Source organism: Meles meles, chromosome 4 (assembly GCF_922984935.1).
Source record: "Meles meles chromosome 4, mMelMel3.1 paternal haplotype, whole genome shotgun sequence".
NCBI lineage: Eukaryota > Metazoa > Chordata > Mammalia > Carnivora > Mustelidae > Meles > Meles meles.
In genome coordinates this window covers 86,983,934-87,010,679 of record NC_060069.1, presented here as the reverse complement: position 1 = coordinate 87,010,679, position 26,746 = coordinate 86,983,934, and the positions used below count along the sequence as shown (strand labels likewise).

The window sequence follows — 26,746 nt, the reverse complement described above, 5'->3', positions numbered from 1 at the left end:
TAGGTTTAGATGAGTTTAACTTGATAATGTGCTTAGAGAGATGCCTGACACTTAGTCATCAGTAATAGTTGTTGTAGTTATTATACCTTTAGAGTTATTTTTCCTCTAAACTGTTTTTCCCTCTCCTTATTCCCAAAGTTGGCTGGGAATTCCGGAACTTTACAAAGAAAGTCATAGTTCTTACGCAGATTAACTTTCTCAAACAGGTTGGTAGTCAACATTCTGCATATTTATTCTTTCTAACAAGGTTTAGTAGTAACCATGCCTTATTTTATAGGGATTTGCATATTTTTTATGGTATGATTTCTGGCCAGAAATTATCTAGGGTGGTTGTGTTGGGGATCTCTAAGACTACTGCAAGTTTAGTGATTTACTAGAAGGACTTACAGGACTTAGCATCTGGTTGTACTCATAACAATGATTTATTACAGTGAAAGAATACAAAGCAAAATCAGCAAAGGGATAAAGTCCAGAGAAGACCGGATATAAGCTTTGAGAGTCCTATATGACTCCATTGAAGATATGCTAAATTCCTCAGCACTGAGTTATGACAACACATGTGAAATGTCTACCAGGGAAGCTCAGTGCCGAGAGTTTCTACTGGGGACTGTTCTGTAGGCACCCTCTGCCTAGCATGTTCAAAATTTCAGATTCCTAGAAAGAAAATGTGTTTGCTACATAACCACACTGCAGAGTTCAGACACAATGAGCCGTTCTTATCGGGGCTGAAGGGAACCCTCCTGAAATCTAGTTCTCAGATGCCCGTGAAGGGCCAACCCTGCAAGCAGGTTTTTCCAGGGATAGTAGCCTCAGGCCTGCTATGTTAATTCTTCTCTGCACAGAGGTATATTTATATATTTTACCTAGGAAACTAATATCAACAAATTTATATTTAAAAAAAAATTATAGACTTAATTCATACACCATAGGCTTTACCCATTTAAAGTGAACAGCATAATGATTTTTATTTATTTATTTTTTAAAAAGATTTTATTTATTTATTTGACAGACAGAGATCACAAGCAGGCAGAGAGGAGAAAGCAGGCTCCCCACGGAGCAGAGAACCTGATGCGGGGCTCGATCTGAGGACCCTGGGATCATGACCTGAGCCAAAGGCAGAGGCTTTAACCCGCTGAGCCACCCACGCGCCCCAGCATGATTTTTAAACAGTTTTTTCAGAGAGCAAGCACAAGCAAGGGAGAGCGGCAGGCCGAGAGGGACAGAAGATGTGGGGCTCAATCCCAGCCGCTTGGGGGCATGACCTGAGCCAAAGGCATGCTTTAAACTGACGGAGCCACCCAGGTGTCCCAGCACAGTGATTTTTTATATATTTATGGAGTTGTGCAACCATCAGCACAATCTAAATTTGCATGACCCTAAAAAGAAACCCCATACCCATGGGCAGTCATTCCCCATTCCTAGCTAGCTGCCCTCCACCCCTCCCTTGACTCCTACCTGCAGCCCCCCAGGCAACCACTAATGTACTTTCTGTCTCTGTGGAATAGAGCTATACATTGGACATATTTTCAGCTTTATTTCTTCTTTGATCGTACTGGCTTTGTAAGAAGGTAGTTCAAGAATTATTCAGAGGTATTTCTCTTTCAGTGTGTGTCAAAGAGACACAGTTTGAGTCTGCATGGTATCCTCCAAATACAGAGCTTTATCAATAGTAATCATTATCAAAATTGGTATTACTTGAGTTGGTGGTATTTAATAAAATAATTCATTATAAATGTTCTTGTCTTTGCAAACTTTGTTCTGATCTTTGTTGTTGTTGTTGTTTTTTTAAGATTTTATTTATATACTCGACACACAGAGAGAGATCACAAGTAGGCAGAGAGAGAGGGGGAAGCAGGCTCCCTGCTGAGCAGAGAGCCCAATGTGGGGCTTGATCCCAGGACCCTGAGATCATGACCTGAGCCGAATGCAGAGGCTTAACCCACTGAGCCACCCAGGCACCCTGTTCTGATCTTTAAAAAAGTATGTTATACCAATAGTTGAGGCCTACCAAGAGAATTTTAATACTTATTACTTGGTTATTGTTTAGTCCTTAATGGGATCTTTTTGCTGCAGGGTAAGGACTCATGTAGAAAATTGGATGAGGTTGGAAAAGGTAGCAGCACTATTGTCATTAGGATGTAGAGAGGGAAAAAAGTATATATTAAGAGGGAAGGGCAAAACATATTACTTTATAATATATGGCTTTTTTTTTTTTTACATTCTCTAAAGTGGGTACATTATGCAAGAATAAATAAATTTACATGAGAAGTTAAGTTATATTCAAAGAAGTATAAAAATTCCTTAAAATTATAAAAATTGTAAAGTGTTTTTAAGTCCTTATTTAGATTGAAATCTAGTTCCCTTCATAACAGAGTTAGTAGACAAACTGTACTGCATGCTGAGAACTGTGGGAGGACATTTGTTCTGTGGTTAGAACACAGAACTTAGTCACCATGAGTTATGTAGTTGTTGACTAACTTTGGGTGTTTACCTAAATGTCCACATCTGTGTAAATTTGAAATAGGCCCAATTTTCATGTTAACCCATGTTTGTAGTGAAGATATTTTTGGACATCAGGAATTAACATATGAAATGACTTGTTGTCAAGGACAAAGTACCAGAGCTCATTGTTACTTCTCTTCCAGGTGTTTTTACAGCGAGATGCTGCTCTCCATAGGGATGCTCATGCTGTCAGCCACGCAGGTCTATACCATCTTGACTGTCCAGCTCTTTGCATTCTTAAACCTACTACCCGTAGAAGCAGACATTTTAGCAGTAAGTACAGTAAAATTTATTCATGTCTAAAAAGCATCCTTCAGAGAAAAGCTTTTAAAAAGGCGCCTGGGTGGCTCAGTGGGTTAAGCCGCTGCCTTCGGCTCAGGTCATGATCTCAGGGTCCTGGGATCGAGTCCCGCATCGGGCTCTCTGCTCAGCAGGGGGCCTGCTTCCCTCTCTCTCTCTCTGCCTGCCTCTCTGCCTACTTGTGACCTCTTTCTGTCAAGTAAATAAATAAAATCTTTAAAAAAAAAAAAAAAAAAAAAAAAAAAAAAAGTCCTAAATGATATTTACCCATGAACATTCAGGCCTGTACACATAGTTGTTACTTGAAAGTTTAGGACTTTACCCATCTTTGTATTTCTTAATATCTAATGTAAGATCTCACAAACAATAAGAACCTGATAAATGTTGCTCCTGAGAGTGTGTACACTCTCAGGAGTGCTCAAGCACACATGTGTCTACATGCTGTGTGTTTGTGTAGAATCTTACTGTTTTTTTCCTTGGTAATTAGTATAGCTCTAATGACCTTGATAATGATATTTTTAAAAAATTATATAAGATGATTATAGAAAATTTCAAGCTTGGATTAACAGTAATGAGAAGGGAAGCACAACAATCTTTGAGAAAAGTTTTTACAGGGGCGCCTGGGTGGCTCAGTAGGTTAAAGCCTCTTCTTTCGGCTCAGGTCATGATCCCAGGGTCCTGGGATTGAGCCCCACATCGGGCTCTCTGCTCAGCAGGGAGCCTGCTTTCTCCTCTCTCTCTCTATGCCTGCCTCTCTGCCTACTTGTGATCTCTGTCAAGTGAATAAATAAAATCTTAAAAAAAAAAAGTTTTTATAGATTATTATTCCTCAAAACCTTAGTAGTTTTTTCTAGATTGTCTTACTGTCCTGTACCCTGGGAAGTTTATATTTTCTGTGAAGCCAGAAAAGGAAGAATTGTGTGTGTGTGTGTGTGTGTGTGTGTGTGTGTGTGTGTGTGTGTGTACATGTACATCTGTACTCTAGGTACTATGCTAAAGATTTATTATTTTTAATTTCTGGGTATAAGCGATTTGCTTAATGACAATAGGTCATTCTAGAAACAGAAGGGCTAGAATTGTTGCTGACCAGAGCTTCATGTGGTCTTCAGCCTTGTCTCTGTATACTGTAGTTTTTGGGGAAGTGTCTAGGATCATTGCAGAATTTGGGAGAGCCAGGCTGGTTTCTATACCCTGACTTTTGAATCATAGCAACTCTAATTCCTATAAAATTTGTCACCCTTGTTACCCTCTTTAGTAGGGAACTGGTTGATTTAGATTTTTTCTGGAATAGTCTAGAACAGTCTAGATGGAGTAAAAGTAGAACCTTTAAGGACTAAGAGTCCATTGACGTACAAATTTTCCTCTAAATTGGTCCCCAAAGTCCTTGGAATATTCTTGGAATGACTTTTGAAATGAAGTAGAGGATTTATGGACTCATCAGGGAATGAAGTTTTCTGTGTGTCCCTTTTCTCCTTGGATTTCTTACATATTCTCCCCTCCCCTTCCTCTCTTATTTGTAACATCTGGCACTCCTTCTTTTCTTTCTTTTCTTTTTACCTGAAGTGGATTGTTATTTTGAGGTTCAGCTTTGGTGGGTTAAATAAGTTTCAGTGGCCTGCTCTGGGAACTTAACCAGCTTTGTGATCCTAATGAAATTACTTAGCCACTCTAAGTAGTTCCGTTTCTTTATTTGTAAACTGGTATGATGTGATGATAATTAAGATAAACTGCTTAGAATAGTATCTAACACATAGTAAATGTTTTATCTTTTTTATCTTCATTATAATTATCATTCTCCTCATCCTTCACCCACTACCTCGAGTAGTGTATGAGACTGCCTGAGGTGGGTTTTTTTTTCTTTTTAATGTAGACACAAAATAAAAATATTAGGTATGGAAGTACAGTCAGTCTTTGCCAACAGTGTTCCTTGTGTTTCAGGCAAGGAAATGTGTGGAATGTATGTTGATATCATCTAGGGAAGGAACCGTCTGCATGGGAGCTGCTTAAATGGGGGTTTTTATGTTGACACTAAAGGAGAGAAGGCTGATGATGCAGAAATAGCTAGAGGAGAGTAGATTGTGAAGGCATGTAACTAGAAAAAGGGGAACTAAATATCAAGGCAGAGGAACTCGATGTGGTAACACAAGCATTAAAAGGAAGTGAGTCAAGAGCCAGAAAATGTTAGCTTTTCCTTTTAATTGAATAAAAGGATCCTGAAATCGAGTGTATAGTATTGCACATTTAAATAAGTTGGGCATTAGGTTGGTCCATTTTGGACTGGTATTAGGATACTGCTTTTGAAAAGATAAAATTCAGATGCTTTTATTTTTGGCCATTGAATTTTGTGGCCAATGTGTAAAATGAGGATGATAAAAACAGTGTCCATCTTTAATAGGGTGTTTGTAAAGATTAAATAAGTGAACACCTGTCTGGTGTATAGCATGATAACATAAATGTTCAATAGTTGTTAGCATTTGTTACTTTCTAAATTAAATTAAACCTTCTGTTCAGGCTGCTATTGAAGGAGAAACTTGGTTAAGAAAAGGCCTTTTCAAAAGAGGTAGATTAAAACTGTTATGTGGCAATAACCGGATGGGATTCCAGAAAGGAATACTTTTATTTTCCGCTTCAAGAATTTTAACAGTAGCCATTCTTTAATTTCATGAGCAGTCCACTGTCTAATACTGAAAAGCACTTTTGTGCTAAAGATGTTTGTTTATCTTGTTCATCACAGGAATATTATTATTTTTTTAAGATTTTATTTATTTAGTCAAAACAAAGAGAGAGAAGGGAGACAGGGAGAGGGAGAAGCTGGCTCCCCACTGAGTAGGGAGCCTGATGTGGGGCTCGATCCCAGGACCCTGAGATCATAACCTGAGCCGAAGGCAGACACTTAACCACCTGAGCCACCTAGGTGCCCTGCAGTATCTTTTTCTTTTTAAACAATGTGATTTTAAGAGTCATTGTGAAACAATCTGTGTTTTTTTTTTTTTTTTTTTTTTTTTTTTTTTAAAGATTTTATTTATTTATTTGACAGAAAGAGATCACACGTAGGCAGAGAGGCAGGCAGAGAGTGAGAGAGAGAGAGAGGAGGAAGCAGGCTCCCTGCTCAGCAGAGAGCCCGATGTGGGACTCGATCCCAGGACCCTGAGATCATGACCTGAGCCGAAGGCAGCGGCTTAATCCACTGAGCCACCCAGGCGCCCCGAAACAATCTGTGTTTTGCTGTTAAGGAAAGATGATGCAATTTCAAAATGGGTCTGCTCAGTGACAAAACTTATTCCAATCCCAGTGTTGCAAGTATTGTTGTTCAAGGTAGAAATTTTATTTCTGAAATTTTAGCCAAAAAAGTGAAACTCCTCAGTAATAGGAAGTGATAAAAAAAAAAAAAGTTCTTAGTACAGTTGTAGATTTTCCATTTCCTGATATTAAAAGTACAATTTTTAAAAAAGTACTGCCTGCACACATTTGTGCTTTTCCTTTGGTCTATGTTGATCTAGATCAGTTTCTTTATTTTACAATAGTGTCTTTGGTCTTGGAGCAATTAAGACTTTCTCAAGTTTAACACTTGAGTCAATTAGAGAAAGGTGTTTTAATTAAGAGATTAAATGACACATCGTGATAATGGATATAAAAAGCCTTTATGACTCTAAAGCCCTTTGTAAACTATAGAGCACTCTGTAAGTATGAGTTATTGTTACAGTAGGAACGTACCCGGAATTAGTGTTGGCTTCCAGGTGTACTACCAGGTGATTATCCCAGAGGTAACAGAATAGTTAGGTTCAGTGACCAAATTCATATGCTCGAATCCTACATTGTATTAAATTAATTACAAACATACAATGAGAAGTGCCATTAAAGAATGGCTGTGTTAAGACACTCAGGGTAATATTTAAGTGAAATGCCAGAACCATACCACCCAAATCCTGTATTGCCCATTATTAGTTTGTCCAGTCTGTCTCAATTCTGCATCAGCTTTCTCTGGTCACAGTGTGGTTGCTGGGACATGGAGTTGAGGGTGAGCAAAGGGAATTGGCAGATGAAAGGTTTTCAGATCCAAAATTTGCTCTGTTGGAGAGACTTAAGATATTTACATCTTGAACATCTTGAACACAGCTATAGCTTGCTGTTAACCCGCAGAGCTATTTTTCTGCTTGTCTCTGGCAGATGACACTTGAATTTAGAATGGGTATCACCAGTGGGCATTTGATTGAGGGATGACAAAGCTCTCAATCTGGATTTGTAACCTAATCCTTTGTGAATATTTAAAGTTTGGTTGATCTTTTGTACTATCCTTTTCTAGCTATACGTAACACTCTCACTTTGTTCCATACATTTTACCTGTCTGCAAAACGATGTGTTCTGTTGTTCTCTTTTGGCCTACTATTTGTGAAAAGCTATCTTCACTTCTAATACATCATGTAAGCTTTGCCTGTATTTCAGAAGTTACTTGTTTATTATGTTTGCTTAGTTTCATCTATCTTCCTTGTTTCTCTTTTCTGTATAGCAGATAGAACATTCTTAAATTATACAGCACACTCACTTCTCAATTATCATTAGTATTATCTTCTACAATGACAGAGAACCCTTGCTTTGTTTGGTTCTCTTTTGGTAGGAAACTGATAAATACTGTGGCATAGGAATCTATACCTATAAGGAAGGGGAAAGTTGATTGTGAATGCTTTCAGTTCTCTATATGGATATGTTTCATTGTGTTTCTTTCGTTCATTGTTCAGCTCTAGATGAAAATGTCCAGATTATATAGAAAAGATCATTTCTTAAAAATGATTTGATGCTTCTTCTTTGGGGCAAAGGCATCTTTTGTAGCTAGGGCCAGAAATCCTGTGTATCTCTTCTATTAAATAAGACCATTTAGAGAAAGTCAAATGGAACTCCTGTTGGAAAATAATCTGTTTAGAAAATTCCTTGCTAGGGCACCTGGCTGGTTTAGTTCGTTAAGGGGCTGTCTTCAGCTCAGGTCATGATCCTGCAGCCTTGGGACTGAGTCCCAAATCAGGCTCCCAGCTCCACCGGGAGTCTGCTTCTCCCTCTGACCTTCCCCTCTCTCATGGTCTCACTCTCTCTCTCTCAAATAAATGAGATCTTAAAAAAAAAAAAAAATTCTTGCTAGGGAACTGTGGGAGAAACTCAGAAAGCAGTAAGTGGTTTAATGTTATAGGATTGCTGCTGTTTAATAAGAATTTTGTGAAATCAGAATCTAAGCAGTTGTATATGTTGTAAATTGTATATATTCCTTGCCATTTTAGTAGATGTAAATTATAAAGTTGATTTAATTGTGTTAATGGATAAAATTGTGGATAAAATTTGTGGAAATGATAAATCATAAACATTTTGTTTTTAATGTTATGTGTAAATTGATTGTAACTTGATTATTTTTAATTTTATATTTAGTATAATTTTGAAAATGCATCTCAGACATTTGATGACCTTCCAGCAAGATTTGGTTATAGACTTCCAGCTGAAGGTTTAAAGGTAAGCAAATAGTAATATGCAGTAAAAGCACAAGGTATTTAGTAAGGTCATTTTTATTGCTCTTTGTTTAAAGAATGAAAATATTTCTTACCATTACCATAAAATCCACACATATTCATTTATAAATGGTTCAGACTCTTCAAAAGGTATAAAGAAGAAAGTGAAAATCACCTATGATTGTATCATTCTGAACGAGCCCCTGTTAAGATTTTGGTATGTATTTCAGACCTGTTTTCTAAGATATGTACTGTGTGTTGGGTATATGTGTATGTGTGTGTGTGTGTATGTGTGTGTGTTTATAGATATGTGTATGCATATTATATTATGTGTTTACTTATATAATGAATTTATATTTTAACACTAAATAGAAACATGCTACTTGGTTTCCAGGCCTTTTCACTTATTTCTCAATCTAGAACATCTTTTCATGGTATTAGAGAAGAATCTTTTTATTTGGAATGGCTGGCTGGTTTTGCAATATCATGAAATACTATGGGTTTTTGAACATTTATTTGTTTAATTTTTCATGTGGGTTTTTAGGTTGTCCAGTTTTGCTTTTATAAGTAATGCTACAGTGAGTGTCTCCTTTTCTGTGTAGTTGTCTATTTATTTGCATAGGATGCATTTCCAAATTTAGAATAGTTTTGTATATGGAATACATGTTTAAAATTTTGTCGTATATTCCAGGTTGCCCTTTGAATGTTTGGGACAATTTAGAATCCTACCAATAGTGTCTGAGACTTTTTTCCCCCACTCCCTCTTTAATACTAGATATAACCAAATTTTAGTTAATTGATAAACTCTAATGAGCTTGAACATCTTAGTTTTTTGCTGTTTGTGTTTGAACGTGTGCATATGAATGTGAGAGTGAATTGCCTGTTAATGCTCTTTGCCCATTTTAATTTTATTTTCTTTAAAGTTTTTTTTTTTTTTTTTTTTTAAATCTGAGGGAGAGTGTGTGTACACAAGCAGGAGTTGAGGAGTGCAGGGGCAGAGAGGAAGAAGGGAAGCTGAGTAGGGAGCCTAAAGAGGAGCTTGGTTCCAGGACCCTGGGATCATGACCTGAGCTGAAGGCAGACGCTTAACTGACTGAACCACCCAGGGGCCCCTCTCTGTCCATTTTTAAATTAAAATGTCTGTTTTTACTGATTTTTTTTTTAAAGATTTATTTATTTATTTATTTGACAGAGAGAGATCACAAGTAGACAGAGAGGCAGGCAGAGAGAGAGGGTGAAGCAGGCTCCCAGCTGAGCAGAGAGCCTGATGTGGGCCTCGATCCCAGGACTCTGAGATCATGACCCAAGCTGAAGGCAGAGGCCTAACCCATTGAGCCACCCAAGCACCCTGTTTTTACTGATTTCTTTCTTTCTTTTTTTTTTTTTTAAAGAATTTATTTATTTATTTAACAGAGAGAGATCACAAGTAGGCAGAGAGACAGGCAGAGAGCGAGGGGGAAGCAGGCTCCCTGCTGAGCAGAGAGCCCGATTCGGGGCTGGATCCCAGGACCCTGGGATCATGACCTGAGCTGAAGGCAGAGGCTTAACCCACTGAGCCACCCAGGCGCCCCCTGTTTTTACTGATTTCTAAGAATCCTTTTTATACTGGAAAAATTAATCTATTATTTGCCATATCATATGTGTTTCAGGTCATTTTTTTCTGGTTTGTCCTTCATCTTTTAACTTTAAGGTTTCAGTAGTTTTGTTTATGTAGTTAAAAATTACTATGCTTTTCTTCTACATCTGGGGTCATGGTTAGAATGTCCTTCCCCATTACAAGGTGAAGTTTTTATGTTATGTAAGTTAGAATATGAAATTGTGTGTATGTACCACAGAATGTTTTCAGGTTGTTTTTTCTTAAAATTCTGTAAAACTATTATTGTCATTTAGGATGGCAGGCACCTTTGGGAGGAGTGTGTTAGTTTTTAATTTTTTGAAGATTTTAAATTCTTAAATTCCCAGCATTGTAGGACTGTCTTGCATTATAAAAATATTTAAATAGAAAAGAAAAATACAGAGGAAAAAAGAAAAGCTTTCCATTACCCCCTCTTCATCTATACATGTCAATCCCACTTCTCTCTTCAGCATTAAGTATCAGGGTGCTGTGTGATCTTATAGACCCTTCAGCTGTTTTTCTGAATATGTGGTGCTTTTTAGTTCATTAATTTATGAATTGAAAAAGTTCATAGGTGATTACCATTTGTATATATGAAAGGTTTCTTAATTTCTATAATAGAATCAATTCTAGCTAATTAACTCAGAAAGGGATTTATGAGGGGCTACAGATGTCTAGAGTACTGAAGTGGAATAGCAAGGTTCTTGTCCCACGGAGTTGAAGAATGGATCTCACAGGCAAAGGAGAGTGAGTAAAACGATAGAAGTTTATTAAACAAGGATACAGAAAAAGCTCTCAGGACTGAGAGGGATCCTGACAGGGTTGCCACTGGGGGCTTTTAGATGGGCTTTTATAGAAAGGGAACCAGGGAACTTAAATCCTTTTAACATCTCTATTCATATCACCTTTGAGCAAGGGCTAGTGATAACAACTTCAGTGGCTTTACTTCCTTTTTAGGTTCTGGTAATTTTGTTGGTCACAAGAAGCTGTTATAACAAGATTCCACCTCTGACACCCAGTACATGATGGTCCAGCTTGTTTCCTTTTCTCCCTCATATTTTTAAATTTTGTTCTCCTGATCCCATGGCCCCCTACCTGTCTCTTCCTCCCTAGCTCCGCCTGTCCCTTACTCAGTATCATATCCTGGAGAAGCAGATTCCAAATTGTCAGGAACAAAACCCAGAACCTCCTTGTAGAAATGGCTTGATAAAGGATTGATGCAGCCACTGACCCCTAAAGCACAGCACCTTCTCTCCCATCAGGAAGCCTTTGTGATCTTACTTAGCTCAAAACATTTTGCCTCAACGGCCACCCAAGCTAAAGAAATACTCTTTGCCAGACTGTTTTCTGAAATCTAACATCTTGATTTTTCTGACTGTAGGCCCTTTAACTACTAGTCAAATAGTTTAGTGAAATACTCGCTATGATGGAGGCTGGCTAATATAGTTTATAGTTTTTGTTGTTATTTTTGTTGTTTTAGTCTGCTTTAGAAAGGTGGAATTCGTAGTGTGGGGAAGGTGGGTCAGAAAATTTGGGGCACTATGAATGACAGATACCCACTATGATGTTACTCTGTAATTTGACTCCCTGTACATCCCCACACTTAGCATTATGTCTTGATCTTTCCACAGCTGCATCTATAGATCTAGCATGTTCCTAGTGAGCACTGCATTGCATTGTATAATATGAAGGACCATAGTTTATTAGTCATTTCCTGTTAACAGATATTTTGTTTCTTATCCACAATTAAGTTATTTCTCTAGGGTAGAGGTTTAGAAGTATAGTTGATAAGTCAGTGGGTTTGTACTTTTAAAATCTTCACTGATACACTAAGTTACATTTCCAAAAAGCGTGCTGGAAAAATAAAACAAGACAAAATCAGAGAGGGAGACAAACTGTAAGAGACTCTTAATCCTAGAAAACAAACTGAGGGTTGCTGGAGGGGAGGTGGGTAGAGAGATAGGGTAACTGGGGGATGGATATTAGGGAGGGCATGTGATGTAATGAGCGCTGGGTATTATATATAAGGCTGATAACTCACAGGCTTTTACCTCTGAAACCAATAATATGTTATATGTTAATTAATTGAATTAAAATAATTAAAAAAAAAACCCGAAAGGCTTTACTGATTTTATTCCCATTAACAGCACACGAGAATACCCGTTTTTCTACACCCTTTTCAACACCAAACCTCACCTATATTCCAAAACCACATCATCAGGAGGTTCAAACTTTTCAATTTTCTTATTTATATACTTTTAAGAAGTTACTTGATAAGTAGAGGAAATAATTGATGTGGATTTTGGAATATAGGTGAGGTTCGGTAGGGTCAGGTCTGGAGCCGACGACCAAGAAAGAATTCTTTGGTGCAGAATGGTGGTGGTTTTATTAAAGCATGGAGACAGAATCCATGGGCAGAAAGAGCTGTCCTGCGCTGGGGTTGTGAGGGGTGGCTGATTATATACTTCGGAGTTGGGGGAGGTAAGGAAAAGGGAGGTTTTCAAAAGAACTCTCATATGCCAAATAGGACCTACAAGATACTGGAGGCATTGCTCTTGTCAAGTTAAGATTGTTTTTTCCCCTCCAGCAAGGTATTAAAGTGAAGACCATTGGAAGCTTCCTGGAGGAACATTGTATTCTTTTTTTTTGGTTTGGTTTTGTTTTTATTACTTTATTCATTTGAGAGCTAGAGAGAGTGCACACGCAAGGGGAGAGGCAGAGGGAGAGGGAGAAGCATATTCCTTGCTGAGCTGGGAGCTCAATCCCAGGACCTGGAGATCATTGTCCTGCCTGAGGTGAAATCAGATGCTTAACCATCTGAGCCACCCAGGTGCCCCAGAACATTACTCTGCCTGTCTCAAGTATCTGTTATTGGCCTGCAGTTTATAAGGACATCCAATTTCATCCACATTTCCTTTAGGTTATTGATAAGAATGTTTTTCTTGTTAAAAAAAAATTGTAAAACTTTTTTTTTTTAATATTTTATTAAAAAAAAAATTGTAAACTGAGGGAGACTTTGGTCCTGCAGGATCATAATCTCTAGAGCCATTTGTTTTTCCTTCCCTTAGCTTTAGGGCAATCATGAGTGGGTTGAGGAATGTCACATATATCCCATCAGGGGTGGGGGTGGGGGTGGGGGTTGTGGGGTGTCAGCTTGTGCTTTGTCTTCAGCTTGCCTTCTGTTCCCTCATTATAATGAGGATTGCTAAAAAATTGAAAGCCAGATTTATCTCTAAGGAATCCTTAATCAGTAAGCCTAGCATCAGATTTCCTAAGTATAGCTACCAATGGCAAATCTTATTTTCAGCAAAATACCTTTTGGGCTAGATATATCATGATCATTGTATACGATGTTTTTATAATATAGTACTTAGTGTATTTTATAGTACTAAGTGTATAGTACTTATGTATGTAGATGAGAAAACATAGAGAATGAAGGTCATGGGATGCAGATTGTCCTTAACTGTATCATTCTTAAAGGTTCTAGATAATTTGTACCTTTTATGATATGTATCCTTATATATGATTTCTCCTGATCATTATTCTTAAACTAGCACTCTGTGTTATCACTAGTAAAATTTCCACAAACTAGACTTATTTGAAAATTTACTAGTAACGTCTTCAGGATTCTTTTTTTTTTTTTTAAAGATTTTATTTATTTGACAGACAGAGATCACAAGTAGGCAGAGAGGCAGGCAGAGAGAGAGAGGAAGGGAAGCAGGCTCCCTGCTGAGCAGAAAGCCTGACGTGGGGCTCGATCCCAGGACCCTGGGATCACGACCTGAGCCGAAGGCAGAGGCTTTAACCCACGAGCCACCCAGGCACCCCCGTCTTCAGGATTCTTTCAGAAGAAGTGATTTTGTAGGGTTGAGATTAGAAAACTTTTTTTTTCCTCTAGTGAAAGAAAACGCAAATATTGCAAGGAAATATGGTTGTTTGGATGCCTTATTTGTGATGTCTCCTTTGCTTTCTTTGTAGGGAAGATGCTTAGTAGCAGCTACTATATTTTCCCCTCCCAAAACACTTGATAGTTTTGTGATATGAAGATGTCTTGGTAGGCTGAATGTACTTAGCTTCCTCACTCCTAGGAACTGTTAACTGTCATAATATCACCTTCAGTTTGTAGACTAAAAAAGAATAGAGTAAATAGAGTAAATAAAAAATAATAGAGTTCATTTTTCAAAGGATAGGAAATGGAATCATCAAAATAAGAGGTAACACCACACCTTTTTATACATAAAATAGGAATTCTAAAATCAAGTCATTTTTCAAATGCACAAAGGTATAAAAAGAATGCATCTTCAGTGAATTTTGAGCTTTTAAAATCTTTTCCTATTAGTTTCAAAGGTAATGATTGCTCATTCATTTCTTAACTTTATCAGGGAATAGAGCATTTCATTAGATGTGGAAAATAATGAATTATTTCATTATGACAATTTATTACTTGGAGAAGAAGTGTGGAGACAGGGACAGAGAGTAAGGGGGAGGAGGGCCTGAAGAAAAGCATGGAAAGTCTACACATAACCCTCCTATCTTATATAGAATTCCCCAAATCCAACCTTGGTTCTTTGTCTTCCACAGTTGGTAGCCTCTTCTATCATCCTTGGACCACTCACATCGTCCTAGTTAGTTTCCAACCACATTGTAAGTCAAAGAAGGCTAAGGTATCTAATCTCCTACTCAGCAAACTCCCTACACTTCCCTGTTTCATTACTGGGCATCTTTGTTGTTTGGTCACTGAGTAGTTTTCATTAGATTTTCTTGCTGGCTTTCTCAATTTGATATGGAAAAAGTAATTCTTAATTTTTCTTCACATGAAAAAATATTTTTCTGATTATAAGCAATATATGCAATATATGCTCACCATAAAATTTAAGATGATAAAGGACATGTATAAAGAAGATTATGAAAATCATACATAATTCCACAACGAAGAGACTTGGGTATAACTATGAGTTTTTTATAGACCTATTTATGTTGTCATTTTATGTGTTTATGCTATTTTGCAGCTTCTTAAAATTTGGCAAGATCATGGCATATCCATTATGGATATCTTTTTATGTAAATATACATGCATTCATGTCATCACAGTTTTTAAAATACTATTTGAATTATATAATAATGTAATCAGTCCTCTGTCTTTGGTTGTCATTGTGTTTAGATTGCTTTCACCTATTAAAAATTATGAAATAGTTCAAACACAGAGTAAGGGAATAATAGAACATTCTATATACCTACTACCTGGATGTTCATATTTTGCCATTTTTTTAAAGAAGAAACAAAACATTACCAGTACCTTTGAAATATTTTTTTCCTTCCAAATTCCATTCCCTTATCTTCCTCCTCATAGATAATCATTTTCCTGAAATTTAGATTTTTCTCATTTATGTTACAAAACATATTTTATCTTCTATATGAATCTATAATCATTTTACCTGCTTTTAAATTGTTTGTTCTGGTTTTTAAACTTGCTTTTTTTTTTCATGCAACACTATATTTGAATTTTATCTGCATTGTTATATTGTCTGCATTCATTTTGACTGTTGCATAATACTTCATTTTATGAATATATCACAATTTAAAAAAATTTTATTAATATGTAAGATGTCAGTTTCTTGCTATTATAGCTTAAAATTCTCTCCTTGTGTATATTACAATTAGATGTCATTTCACACTCAACAGATTAGTGAAAATAAGGAGTTAATAGCCAGCAGGGATATGAAAAATAGGTAGTCTTATATACTGCTGGTATATGAGTGTCTGACCACTCTGGAGAGTTTGATAATAATACCTTTCTTTTCTGAGTGATAATTTGCCATAATGAGATAATTCATTTTTTTCTGCATTCCATATATTTCTCTTTAATAAATGAATCTGTGATCGTCCTTGAGATTATCAGGAAAAATTAATTACCAGTATTAAAACCCTTATTACTTTGTATTGTTCTATTTTTATGTTTACCTGAGTGATCTGATCCCTTTTTGCCATTCGCCATTCTCTTTGAATACTTAATACTGAAATAATTTCTGTAGCTAGGATATAACCATTTTTATTAGTAATTTTAAGTTCTGAACCCCTAATCAGATTGATAACCAGTTTGTATTCAACTTCAGTTAACTGGATTATGTCAACAGTGACTGAGTTATTATGACAAATTGCAAATGGCAAATGATGTGAATAGTGAATGATTGAAGGTCTGTTTCTTTTTCAAAAAACAAAAAACAAACAAACAAAACCAGTATGTTTTTGGCTTCATTACCAAAGGATTCCTTTTAGTTAGGATTCACTTTTGTTTGCAAAACTGAAGAATTTCTCTCCTGCCTCTTAAGTTTTCACAGGTTTACTTTCTGTATTTGTTTCTGAACTCTTTTCTAATCTGATTTTGTTAGGAGTTTTGTAGTTGCTTAACATGTTTAAAGCTCTTATGCTATCTGTCAAATACTACAGAATATAAAATATGAATGAATATTCCTTACTGACTTGTGTTGTTTTGTCAGTTTAGAAGGTGATCTTAGAGGGTATTTCCAATGTAAGCTCAATCACTTAGTTTCTCTAAGAGCAAAAAGAATTCTATCTTTTTGGATGTAGCAGATCCTACAAGTATACCATAGTCTTTTGAGCTTTTGATTTTTTACTTGTTGGTTCAGTGTTTAAAGTGACAGTGTTTGACTGGATTTTTTTTCTTAAGCAATGGTGTGGTTATGATGGTCGTGTGTTGTGTAACAGATTACTAAAAGGCATTGTCCACCAGAAGGCACAGTCATTTTGGTTTTTAAGTTGTCAAGATATGATCTATGAAGTGAAGCATTATCTGTGTGTGCTGAATGGGAAACACATAACAGTTGTCCTTTCTTCGTATAGCTTGATAGAAAGTCAAAACCCTGACAAACAACTACTTTTGTGTTGAAATTCAAGGCAATAATCTTTAAATTTTTATCAATTATGTTGTTTTCAGGAATTAGACTTGTTAATAGAAAAACCAAAGAATTGTCAACCAGATCTGTTACAGTATCTCTTTAACTCTTTCAACATCAGTTTCAGTTAAAAGGGAATTACTGATCTCATTTCCAAGCTTTATCCTGGACATCATGATTTATTGCCCCCCCCTTTTTAATGATAAGATCATTAGTAAGCTATTATGTCTACAGATTAGTTTGAAATAGTAAATTTAGGAAAAAGGTATTTGTTAATTTACATATAAATGTGAAATTCTATTTGCAATCAAGTTAATCTGATTTTGATTATATAAAGAAAGGTATAGTAAATATTTAACAAGTTAAATTATATTTACATGGGACAGCCAGTATTCTAAAACCAAGAGGTGATCAGATGGGCTTTCGGAACATATTTCCATGTTACACAATGTGATCTAGAAAACAAAAGAGAAAAAGACAAATCCAGAAGAATCTCCATAGGATAAAACCATGTTTTCTTGTCTGCAAAAATAATACTAGTTACGGTGGACTGGAGCCTGTAAGAAGAGGCTATCCCCTTCAAGAGCATTCCTGAGGGGCGCCTGGGTGGCTCAGTGGGTTAAGCCTCTGCCTTCAGCTCAGGTCATGATCTCAGGGTCCTGGGATCGAGCCCCGTATCGGGCTCTCTGCTTGGCAGGGAGCCTGCTTCCTCCCCTCTCTGGCTGCTGCTCTGCCTACTTGTAATCTCTCTCTCTCTCTGTAAAAAAGAAAAAAAAAAAAAAAAGAGCATTCCTGAAACATATGTTTCTAGATGACTCGTATGAGGTAATACATATATATTCAACAGGTAATACTTTTTTGGGTAAGAATTTAACAACATTAATAGTAAGAACAGGAATATTTAAGATACAACCTGAAGTTATACTAAAAATCATCTAGTTCATTGACCAGCCTCATGTCCTCGTTGTTTTTTTTTGAGTTACTGAATTTTTTTTTTTTTAAGATTTTATTTACTTATTTGACACACAGAGAGAGATCACAAGTAGGCAGAGAGGCAGGCAGAGAGAGAGGGAAGAAGGCTCCCTGCCGAGCAGAGAGCCTGATGCGGGGCTCGATCCCAGGACCCTGAAATCATGACCTGAGCTGAAGGCAGAGGCTCAACCCAGTGAGCCACCCAGGTGCCCCTTGAGTTTACTGTATTTTTAAATAATCTCTACACCCATTGAGGGGCTCAAACTCACGACCCTGAAATCAAAGGTTGCCTTTGACTAAGGCCATCTAGCACCCCATGTTTTGTTAATAACTTTATTGAGATATAATTCACACACCATGCAGTTCACTCATTTAAGGTGTTATGTTTCAGTGGCTTTTATAATATTTAGAGTTATGCAGTTATCATCACAGTCAATTTTAGAACTCCCAAAAGAAACCCCATACCCTTTAGCAGTCATTCTCCATTTCTCCCCAACCCCTCCAGTTCCAACTCTAGGCAATTATTCATTTATAAATCGGATCATATAATATGTAGCCTTTTGTTTCCATCTTCTTTCACTTAGCACTTCTTCAAGGTTCATCTGTTTTATAACATATATCAGTACTTCGTTCCTTTTTATGGCAGCTAATCTGTTGTATGGGTATACCAGATTTTGTTTATCTCTGTATCAGTTGATGGACATTTGGGCAATTTTTACTTTTTGGGTTTTATGGATAATTCTGCTATGAACATCAGTGTACATGTTTCTATGTCTGTATTTTCATTTCTCTCTTTTAAGGATCCACCCATTTATTTTTAGAGAGAGCAAGCACATGTGGGGAGAGGGCCAGAGGTAGAGGGAGAGAAGCAGATACCCTGCTGAGTGTGGAGCCTGTTGTGGGGCTTGATCCCATGACCCTGAGACCATGACCTGAGCCAAAATCAAGAGTTGGACGGTGAACCAACTGAACTGCCCAAGTGCCCCCCCCCCTTTTTTTCTTGAATATATATCTAAGGGTAGAATTGTTGGGTTGTATGGTAACTCTGTAACCTTATAAGGAAACCCCAGATTGCTCCAAAGTGGGTGCACCATTTTTAACTCCCACCAGCAGTGTGTGGAGTTTCCAAGTTCTCCATTTCTTTATCAAAATTTGATCTTAATCTTTTCTTTTTTTTCTAATAGACATTCTAGTGGGTGTATAGTGCTATCTCATTGTGGTTTTGATTTGAATTTCCCTAATCATTAGTGATGTTGAGCATCTTTTCAAGTGCTTATTGGCCAGTCATATATTTTCTTTGAAGAAATATCTTTCAAATCTGTTATCTATCTATTTGTCTGTCTATCTCTTTATTATTTTAGGTGGCTAACATATGGTGCATATTGGTTTCTGGAATAGAATTCAGTGATTCATCACATACAACACCCAGTGTTCATCATAACAAGTGGCCTCCTTAGTACCCTTCACCCATCTAGCCCATCTCTCACCTACCTCCTTCCACTAACACTGTTTATTCTCTATTGGTAAGAGTCTCTTATGGCTTGTTTCCCTCTGTCCTTTTCTTTTTTTTCCCCCTTCCTATATGTTCATCCCATATGTTTTCTTTCTTAAATTTTATATATGAGAGAGATCATATAGTATTTGTCTTTCTCTGACTGACTTATTTCACTTAGTGTAATACTCTCTAGCTCCATCCACATCATTGCAAATGGCAAGAGCTCATTCTTTTTTATGGCTGAGTAATATTCCATTGTAGATTTATACCACATCTTCTTTATCCATTCATCAGTTGGTGGACATTTGGTTTCTCTCCATGGTTTGGCTATTGTTGGTAATGCTGCTATAAAGATCGGGTTGCATGTATCCCTTGGAATCTGTATTTTTGTATCCTTTGGGTAAATACATAGTAACACAATTGCTGGATCATAGAGTTGTTCTAAATTAACATTTTGAGGATACTGTTCTCCAGAGTAGCTGCACCAGTGTCCTTCCCCAGATTAGGGAAGTTTTCAGCTATAATTTGCCCAAATAAATCTTCTGCCCCTTTATCTCTGTCTTTATCTTCAGAGATCACATGATTTGTGTGTTATTACATTTTACTAAGTCACTGAGTTCTTGAAGTCTGCCTTCACAATCCATTACTTTTCTTTTCCTCTTCTTTTTAGCTTCATTATTTTCTGTAGTTTTATCTTCTGTATCACTGATTTGCTCCTCTCTTTCATCCATCCTCCTTTTTGTGGTCTCCATTTGTTTTTGCATCTTGGTTATAGTATTTTTAATTTTGGCTTGACTAGATTTTAGTGCTTGTAGTAAGGGATTAGCTAGTGTCTTCTATGCTTTTTCAAGCCCAGCTAATATTCTTATAAACGTTGTTTTAAATTCTGGTTCAGACATCTTACCTATATCTGTATTGATTAAATCCCTGGCCTTGAGTTCTACCTCATGTTCTTTCCTTTGGAGTGAATTTCTCAGTCATGTTGTTTTGTCCAGAAAAGAAATGAAGAAAGAGAAAAAAGAACAACAAACAAAAACAAAGCATAAAACAAAGAAAAAAAAAAACCAAGAAAAACAAAAATATAAAACAGGTAACCAAAAACCTCACCTAAATCATGGGTGTGTTTTTGTCTGCTTGTTAAAAGAATCTAGATCGCAAAATAAAAAATAAAATAAAATGAAAGTAGACAAAAATAAAAAATATATCTGAAAATTATATATATAAAAATTTTAAAAAGTTAATAAAGGAATTGGAAAATAGAAGAACAGTGAAACAATAGTAAAAATAAAAAATAAAGAATAAAAGTAAAAAAGGAACTTGATCCTATTTCCCCTAGAGCTGAGCTTTGCAGCACTCAGTGATCAGTAAACTTGGTGTATGCTAGTTGTTTGTGCTGGTCTTCTGGGGGAGAGGTCTGCTGCACTGATTCTCAGGCTGTCTTATTTCAGAGCAGATGCTTCTCCAGTGCTCAGGTGGGCGGGGTTGGTTTATGTGGCTTGGCTTGCACTAGGTGGGACTGTTTTGCTCCCTGAAGGCTTTTAGTTCTCTTGCGCAGGATGAAAATGGCTGTGTCCAGCTCTCTAACCGGGGAGCTGAACATTTGCCCCTACTCTTTAGTGAACCCTCACAGGAAAGCAATCATTGTTTCTCCCACTTTCTGTCTGAACCCTTTATTTACCCTGCTCTAGTGGAGCCTTTTTAGCTCAGGTGTGTGACTAAATTTCAAAACTGCAAATTTCAGGGATGCTGGAAGGGCAGACCTGCCCTGTTCCTCCAGGGCAGGGTCTTGTGCTTGTTGCCAGTCCCAGGAAGGTAGTTGCATGACCAGCGGTGGTATGTGGTTTATGGCAAAAAGCCCTCACCAGGATCTGCTGCTCTCTGCCGGCTTCCTGGCTCCGATTCCTGGAACAGTGTTGCAACTTGGTGCCCCTTGCTGCAACCCAGGGGATCCTCAGACCACCCTGTCACTCCTCGATTCTGCCCCTCTTTGTCACCTGAGCACCTTTACTCCAGGCATGTCCCCCACGGTAACAAACTTAAAAGTTCAGATTTTTACGCTCTGCCCTTCCTAATACTCTGTGATAGCTTTAGTAAACAGGCTCCCTCCTTGTTGCGGCATCTATAGCTGTCTTCAAGCGAACTTCTGCCCCTCCTACCTTTCAAAAGGTGGCTGCTTTTCTGCTTGAGGAGTTGGAGTTTTTGTTCTCTCAGAACTCCATTTGACTTTTTGGGCGTTCAGAATAATTGGTAACTATCTGTGTTCCAGGGATGAGACAAGCTCAGGGTCCTCCTACTCCTCTGCCATCTTAACTCCACCTTTGCTCATTTTAAAATTAGAGTCTATGAATTTTTATTATTGAGTTATAAGATTTCTTTATGTATTTGGATAAAAGCCCCTTGTCAGATATATGATTTGTAAATCCTTCTTCCCATTCTTGGCCTTGTCTTTTCATTTTTTGGATGATGCTCTGTGAAGTACAAAAGGTTTTAATTTTGATTAAGTCCAGTTAATCTATAGTTTCTCCTTTTGTTTATGCTTTCTGTATCATATGTAAGAAATCAATGCCTAATCCACAGTCATGAAAATTTATGTGTTCTAGGATTATTTTGATATAGTTCTCAGATTTAGGTCTTTATTTTGAGTTAATTTTTCTATTTAATGTGAGGTAGAGGTTCAATATAATTCTTTTGCCTATGGATAATCCAGTTTTCTCACCACCAGTTGTTGAAAAGCTATTCTTTCTTCACTATGTTGTCATGGCACCATTGTTTAAAAAAAAAAAAAGTCAACCATAAATATGAAAGTTTATTTCTAGAATTTATATTCTGTTCCATTGATTTATCTGTATGCCAGCACCATATTGTTTGGATTACTGTAGCTGTATCGTAACTTTTAAAAATGGAAGTGTGGGTGCACCTGGGTGGCTCAGTGGGTTAAGCCTCTGCCTTCGGCTCAGGTCATGATCTCAAGGTCCTGAGATCGAGCCCCACATCGGGCTCTCTGCTCAGCAGGGAGCCTGCTTTCTCCTCTCTCTCTGCCTGCCTCTCTGCCTACTTGTGATCTCTGTCTGTCAAATAAATAAAATCTTTAAAAAAAAAAAATTAAAAAAAATGGAAGTGTGTGTCCCCCAAGTTTGTTTTTCTCTTCTAGATTATTTTGGCTGTTTTGGATACCTTCGATTTCCATTTAAACTTTAGGATCACCTTGTCGATTCCTGCAAAAAAACAAAACAAAAATAAACCAAAAAATCCAGCTAGGGTTTTTATATAGATTGCATCAAAATTGTAAATTAATTTAGGGAGTATTACCCTCTTAACACTATTAAATCTTTTTATCTATGAAAATAGACTGTCTTTCCATTTATTTAAGTGTTCTTTAATTTCTTTTAACAAAGTGTCGTAGCCTTTACTGTACAAGTCTTGCACTTCTTTTATGAAACTTATTCTTGCTTTTGATACTATTGTATCAAAAGATTATATTGTTTTCCCAGTTTGCTTGTCAGATAGCTTATTGGAAGCGTTATAGAAATAGTTGATTTTTGTACATTAATCTTATATCATGCAATTTTGCTGAACTTGTTTATTCTAATTTTTTTTAGTGGGTTCCTTAGGGTTTTCTATATACAGTTGACCTTTGAACAATGTGGGTTTAGAGGCATTGACCCCCACATGGTCAAAAAACTATGTATAACTTTTGACTCTCCAAAAACTTAATTACTAATACTGTTGACCAGAATAGCCTCAGTGATATAAACAGTTTATCAACACATATTTTGTATGTTATATGCATTACATTCATATACATATGTATACATACATATACATGTACATAAAATACCCATACACACATATACATGTACATATACATACATATACCTAAAAATATATACTGTAAACATATAACATAATACACAGTAAAGTAAGATAGGGAATAGAAAATGTTACTAGGAAAAATTATAAGGAAGGGAAAATACATTTATAGTACCATACTGTATCAAAAAAAAATCCATATGTAAGTGGGCCTGTGCAGTTCAAGCCCATGTTGTTCAAGGGTCAGCTGTATAAACTCATGTCCTCTGCAGATCAAATAGAGACAGTTTTACTTCTTCCTTTCCAATTTGAATGTTTTTTATATCTTTCCTCTTTTTTCCTTCTTTTCCTTTTTTCCTTCTTCTTCTTCTTCTTTTTTTGGCTTAATCACCTGGCTAGCACTGCCAGGAAATTTTTTTTTTATTTGAAGAATATTTTTTTACTTTGAACTTTGAAATGTTTCTTTAACATGAAGCAATGAATGTCTAAAATAGTTAGGAAAAGGCAAATACTTTTATCAGAAATTCCTAAATAATCCCATTTAGGATATTTCTGAATAGAATTGTCAAGAGCAGACATTTTTTTCTTTTTTTTAGATCTATTTATTTAGAGAGTATATGTGAGAGTAGGGGAGGATCAGAGGGAGAGGGAGAGAGTGAGTGTGGGGCTTGATCTCATGAACCATGAGATTATGACCTGAGCCAAAACTAAGAGTCGGTCACTTACAGATTGTACTACCCAGATGTCCCAGCCTTTTTTTTTTTTTTTTAATTTGTTTATTCATGAGAGAGAGAGAGAGACAGAGTGTGTGTGTGTGTGTGTGTGTGTGTGTGCACGCGTGTAAGCAGGGAGGAGGGCAGAGGGAGAGGGAGATAGTATTCATGATGAGCACAGAGCCAGATTTGAAACTTGATCCCAGGACCCTGAGATTATGACCTGAAATGGAATCAATAGCTGGTGCCCCAAGAGCAGGATTTGCTTTAGGATTAGTTTGCTCTTCTTTTTCAAGTGTCTTAAAATGAAAAGGTTATTGATTTGACATTTTTCTTCTTTTTAACATAGGCATTTATAGGCATAAATTTGTTAAGCATTGTTTTAACTGTATCCCCTTAGTTATGATATGTTGTTTCTCTTTTCATTTTCAAAATAATTTTGTAATTTCTTTTGCAAACTATTTGATTCATTGCTTATTTAAGAATGTGTTGTTTATTCTGTACTTATTTCTGAGTTTCTTCAAATTTTGATTTCCAATTTTACTCCAGTGTGGTCATAGACTGTACTTTGGATGATTCAGTGCTTAAAAGTTATTGAACATTGTTTTATGGTCTCACATATCATCTATGCTGGAAAATGTTCCATGTGCAATTGAGAAGAATGTATACTTTTTTGTTGGATGAGATGTTCAATAGATGTCTTTTAGCTTTAGTGGTCTTATAGTGTTGCTCAGGTCTTCTGTTTCCTGATTGATCTGACAAGTTCTGTGATTGAAGTCTCCAATATAATTGTTGAATTATCTATTTCCCTTTTCAGTTTTGTTAGTTTTTTTTTTTTTTTTTTTTTTTTAGTATGTGTAATGCGGGACTCTGTTGTTTGGTGCCTGTATATTTATAGTAGTTATATCTTTCAGGTGTATTGACCTTTATATCATTACAAAATGTTCTTGTTTATTTCTCGTAATGTATTTTTACTTTAAAACTTACTTTGTTTGTATTAGTATAGTCATTCCAGCTTTCATATGGTAGCTGTTTGTATATCTTTTTCATCCTTTTACATTTAAACCCTTTATAATTTGTGTTTCCTGTGTTCGGCATACAGTTGGAACTTCATTTTTAAAATCCATTTTGACAATCTGTCTTTTGAATAAATTATTTAATTCATTCACATGAATGTTATTCTTGATGTTGGGTTTACATTTCCCATTTTATTTTCTGTTTTTTGTGTTTCATGTCTATTTTTTTCTTTTATTGCTTTCTTTTGCTTTAAGTTAATATTTTCTAGTGTATCATTTTAATTCATTATTGATTTTTTCCCCCCACTATATTATTTTGCATTATTCTTTTGGTGGTTGCTAGGACTTACCATATGCATCTTTAATGATTAGAATCTACTTCAGATGAATACTAGGTCAGTTTCAGTAAGATATAGAAACATGATTACAATTAGCTCTATTTTTTTCTCTTTTATATTACTTGTATGTATATTATATGTTATAAGCTCAACGATACATTGTTTTAACTATTACTTCATATAATTTTATATTTACTAATGAGCCTGAGAAAAGAAAGGAGAATAAGTATATGTAATGTTTTATGTTAACATTCTTACTTATTATTTCTGGTTCTCTATTCTTGTGGATTTGAGTTGCCAGTTAGTGCCATCTACTTACTTTAATATGGCTCTCCAGTGCATGCTAATTGGAAATTCAACTTACAGGCAGCAGCTGGGAATAGTCACTGGATATGCTTGTGTTTCCAAATTAGAGTCGTCACTGTTTTGTATGTTCCAGGATACTCATGAGATACCAAGCCCTGTGGTATCCCAGATCCCAGAGTTAGGTGATTTGGAAGTTAGTCAATGGGGTGACAGTTGGAGTGCTAGTTGTATGGACAAGCTCCTTTCAGGGAGAAGCTGGAGGCTGGTTTTACTGTTCAAGTGAGCTGACAGTGGACAGCAGAGGATGTGCCCACCAGATCTTTCAGGCTTCTGGGAGGATCCTAGTTCCCACATGGAGGCTGATTACAAAGCAGAACCTCAAGCATCAGCTAGAAAAGTATGCAGTCATAGCTCTTCTAGGGAAAGACAGGGATGGGTATTTTTGCTTGCATCCTCTGTGCTAAGCCCTGGGGGGAAATAGTGGATAGTGATTGCTTCCATACCTGTTAAAAACTGCTTTTTTGTTGAATATGGTCCTATAGGACGTTATGTGGCAGACATAAAAATTGGGATGTTAGGTGGGTGGACACACTTCTTCTAGAAAGAAGCTAGAGACTTGGTTTAATTGTTGGAGTGAGCCAGAATTAAAAGTTGTACCCTCTTGTACAGTATACAGTCAGTCCTTTTCCAGGGAATGACTGGGAGATGGGTGTTTGCTTGCTCCCTCTGTACTGAGTCCTAGATGATAGCCAGGCTGGGTGCACCTGGTTTTGTTATGGTGTGTGGGACTCATGGACACACACCCTGCTGGCTTTCAGAGATAGGCAGTTTGGGGCTGGTCCCTTGGGTACAACCTTAAAAATTGGAGTGTTAGGAATGGAGTATGGTTCAATGTAATATAATTGTATTTTGTGTGTGTGTGTGTATACACATAGTTGTTTATTATGTATATATATACATGTATATATATACACACACACAAAACTGTGTATATATATACATATATACATATGCATGCATATATATGTAAATATATGTAATTGTATATATATAAAAAATATACATTAACAGAATATAGGGGGAAAAATCTCACAATCATCTCAATTCATGTAGAAAACACGTTTGACAAAATCCAACACCCTTTCATGGTAAAAACACCCAAAAAACTAAAAAAAAGTAAACTTCCAAACGTTGCTGAAATTAAAAGACACAAATACCCTAAGGATATCAATCTTATCATGGATTAATAGACAATATAGTTAAGATGTCAGTACTG

At 36.4% G+C, this 26,746-nt stretch overlaps 1 protein-coding gene across 3 annotated transcripts in view; it reads left to right on the top strand.

Moving 5' to 3' along the window:
* The window catches only part of RNF13 (ring finger protein 13), a 154,178-nt gene that overhangs the window by 23,854 nt on the left and 103,578 nt on the right, over positions 1-26,746 (top strand). For 2 of the 3 annotated variants that reach the window (XM_046002847.1, XM_046002846.1), the window contains exons 2-3: positions 2,646-2,775; positions 8,215-8,295. In XM_046002847.1, the coding sequence (XP_045858803.1) occupies positions 2,662-2,775; positions 8,215-8,295 (195 nt within the window). In that variant the 5' untranslated portion in view covers positions 2,646-2,661. The remainder of the gene's footprint in view (positions 1-2,645; positions 2,776-8,214; positions 8,296-26,746) is intronic. The other variant, XM_046002849.1, reaches the window with a different exon arrangement.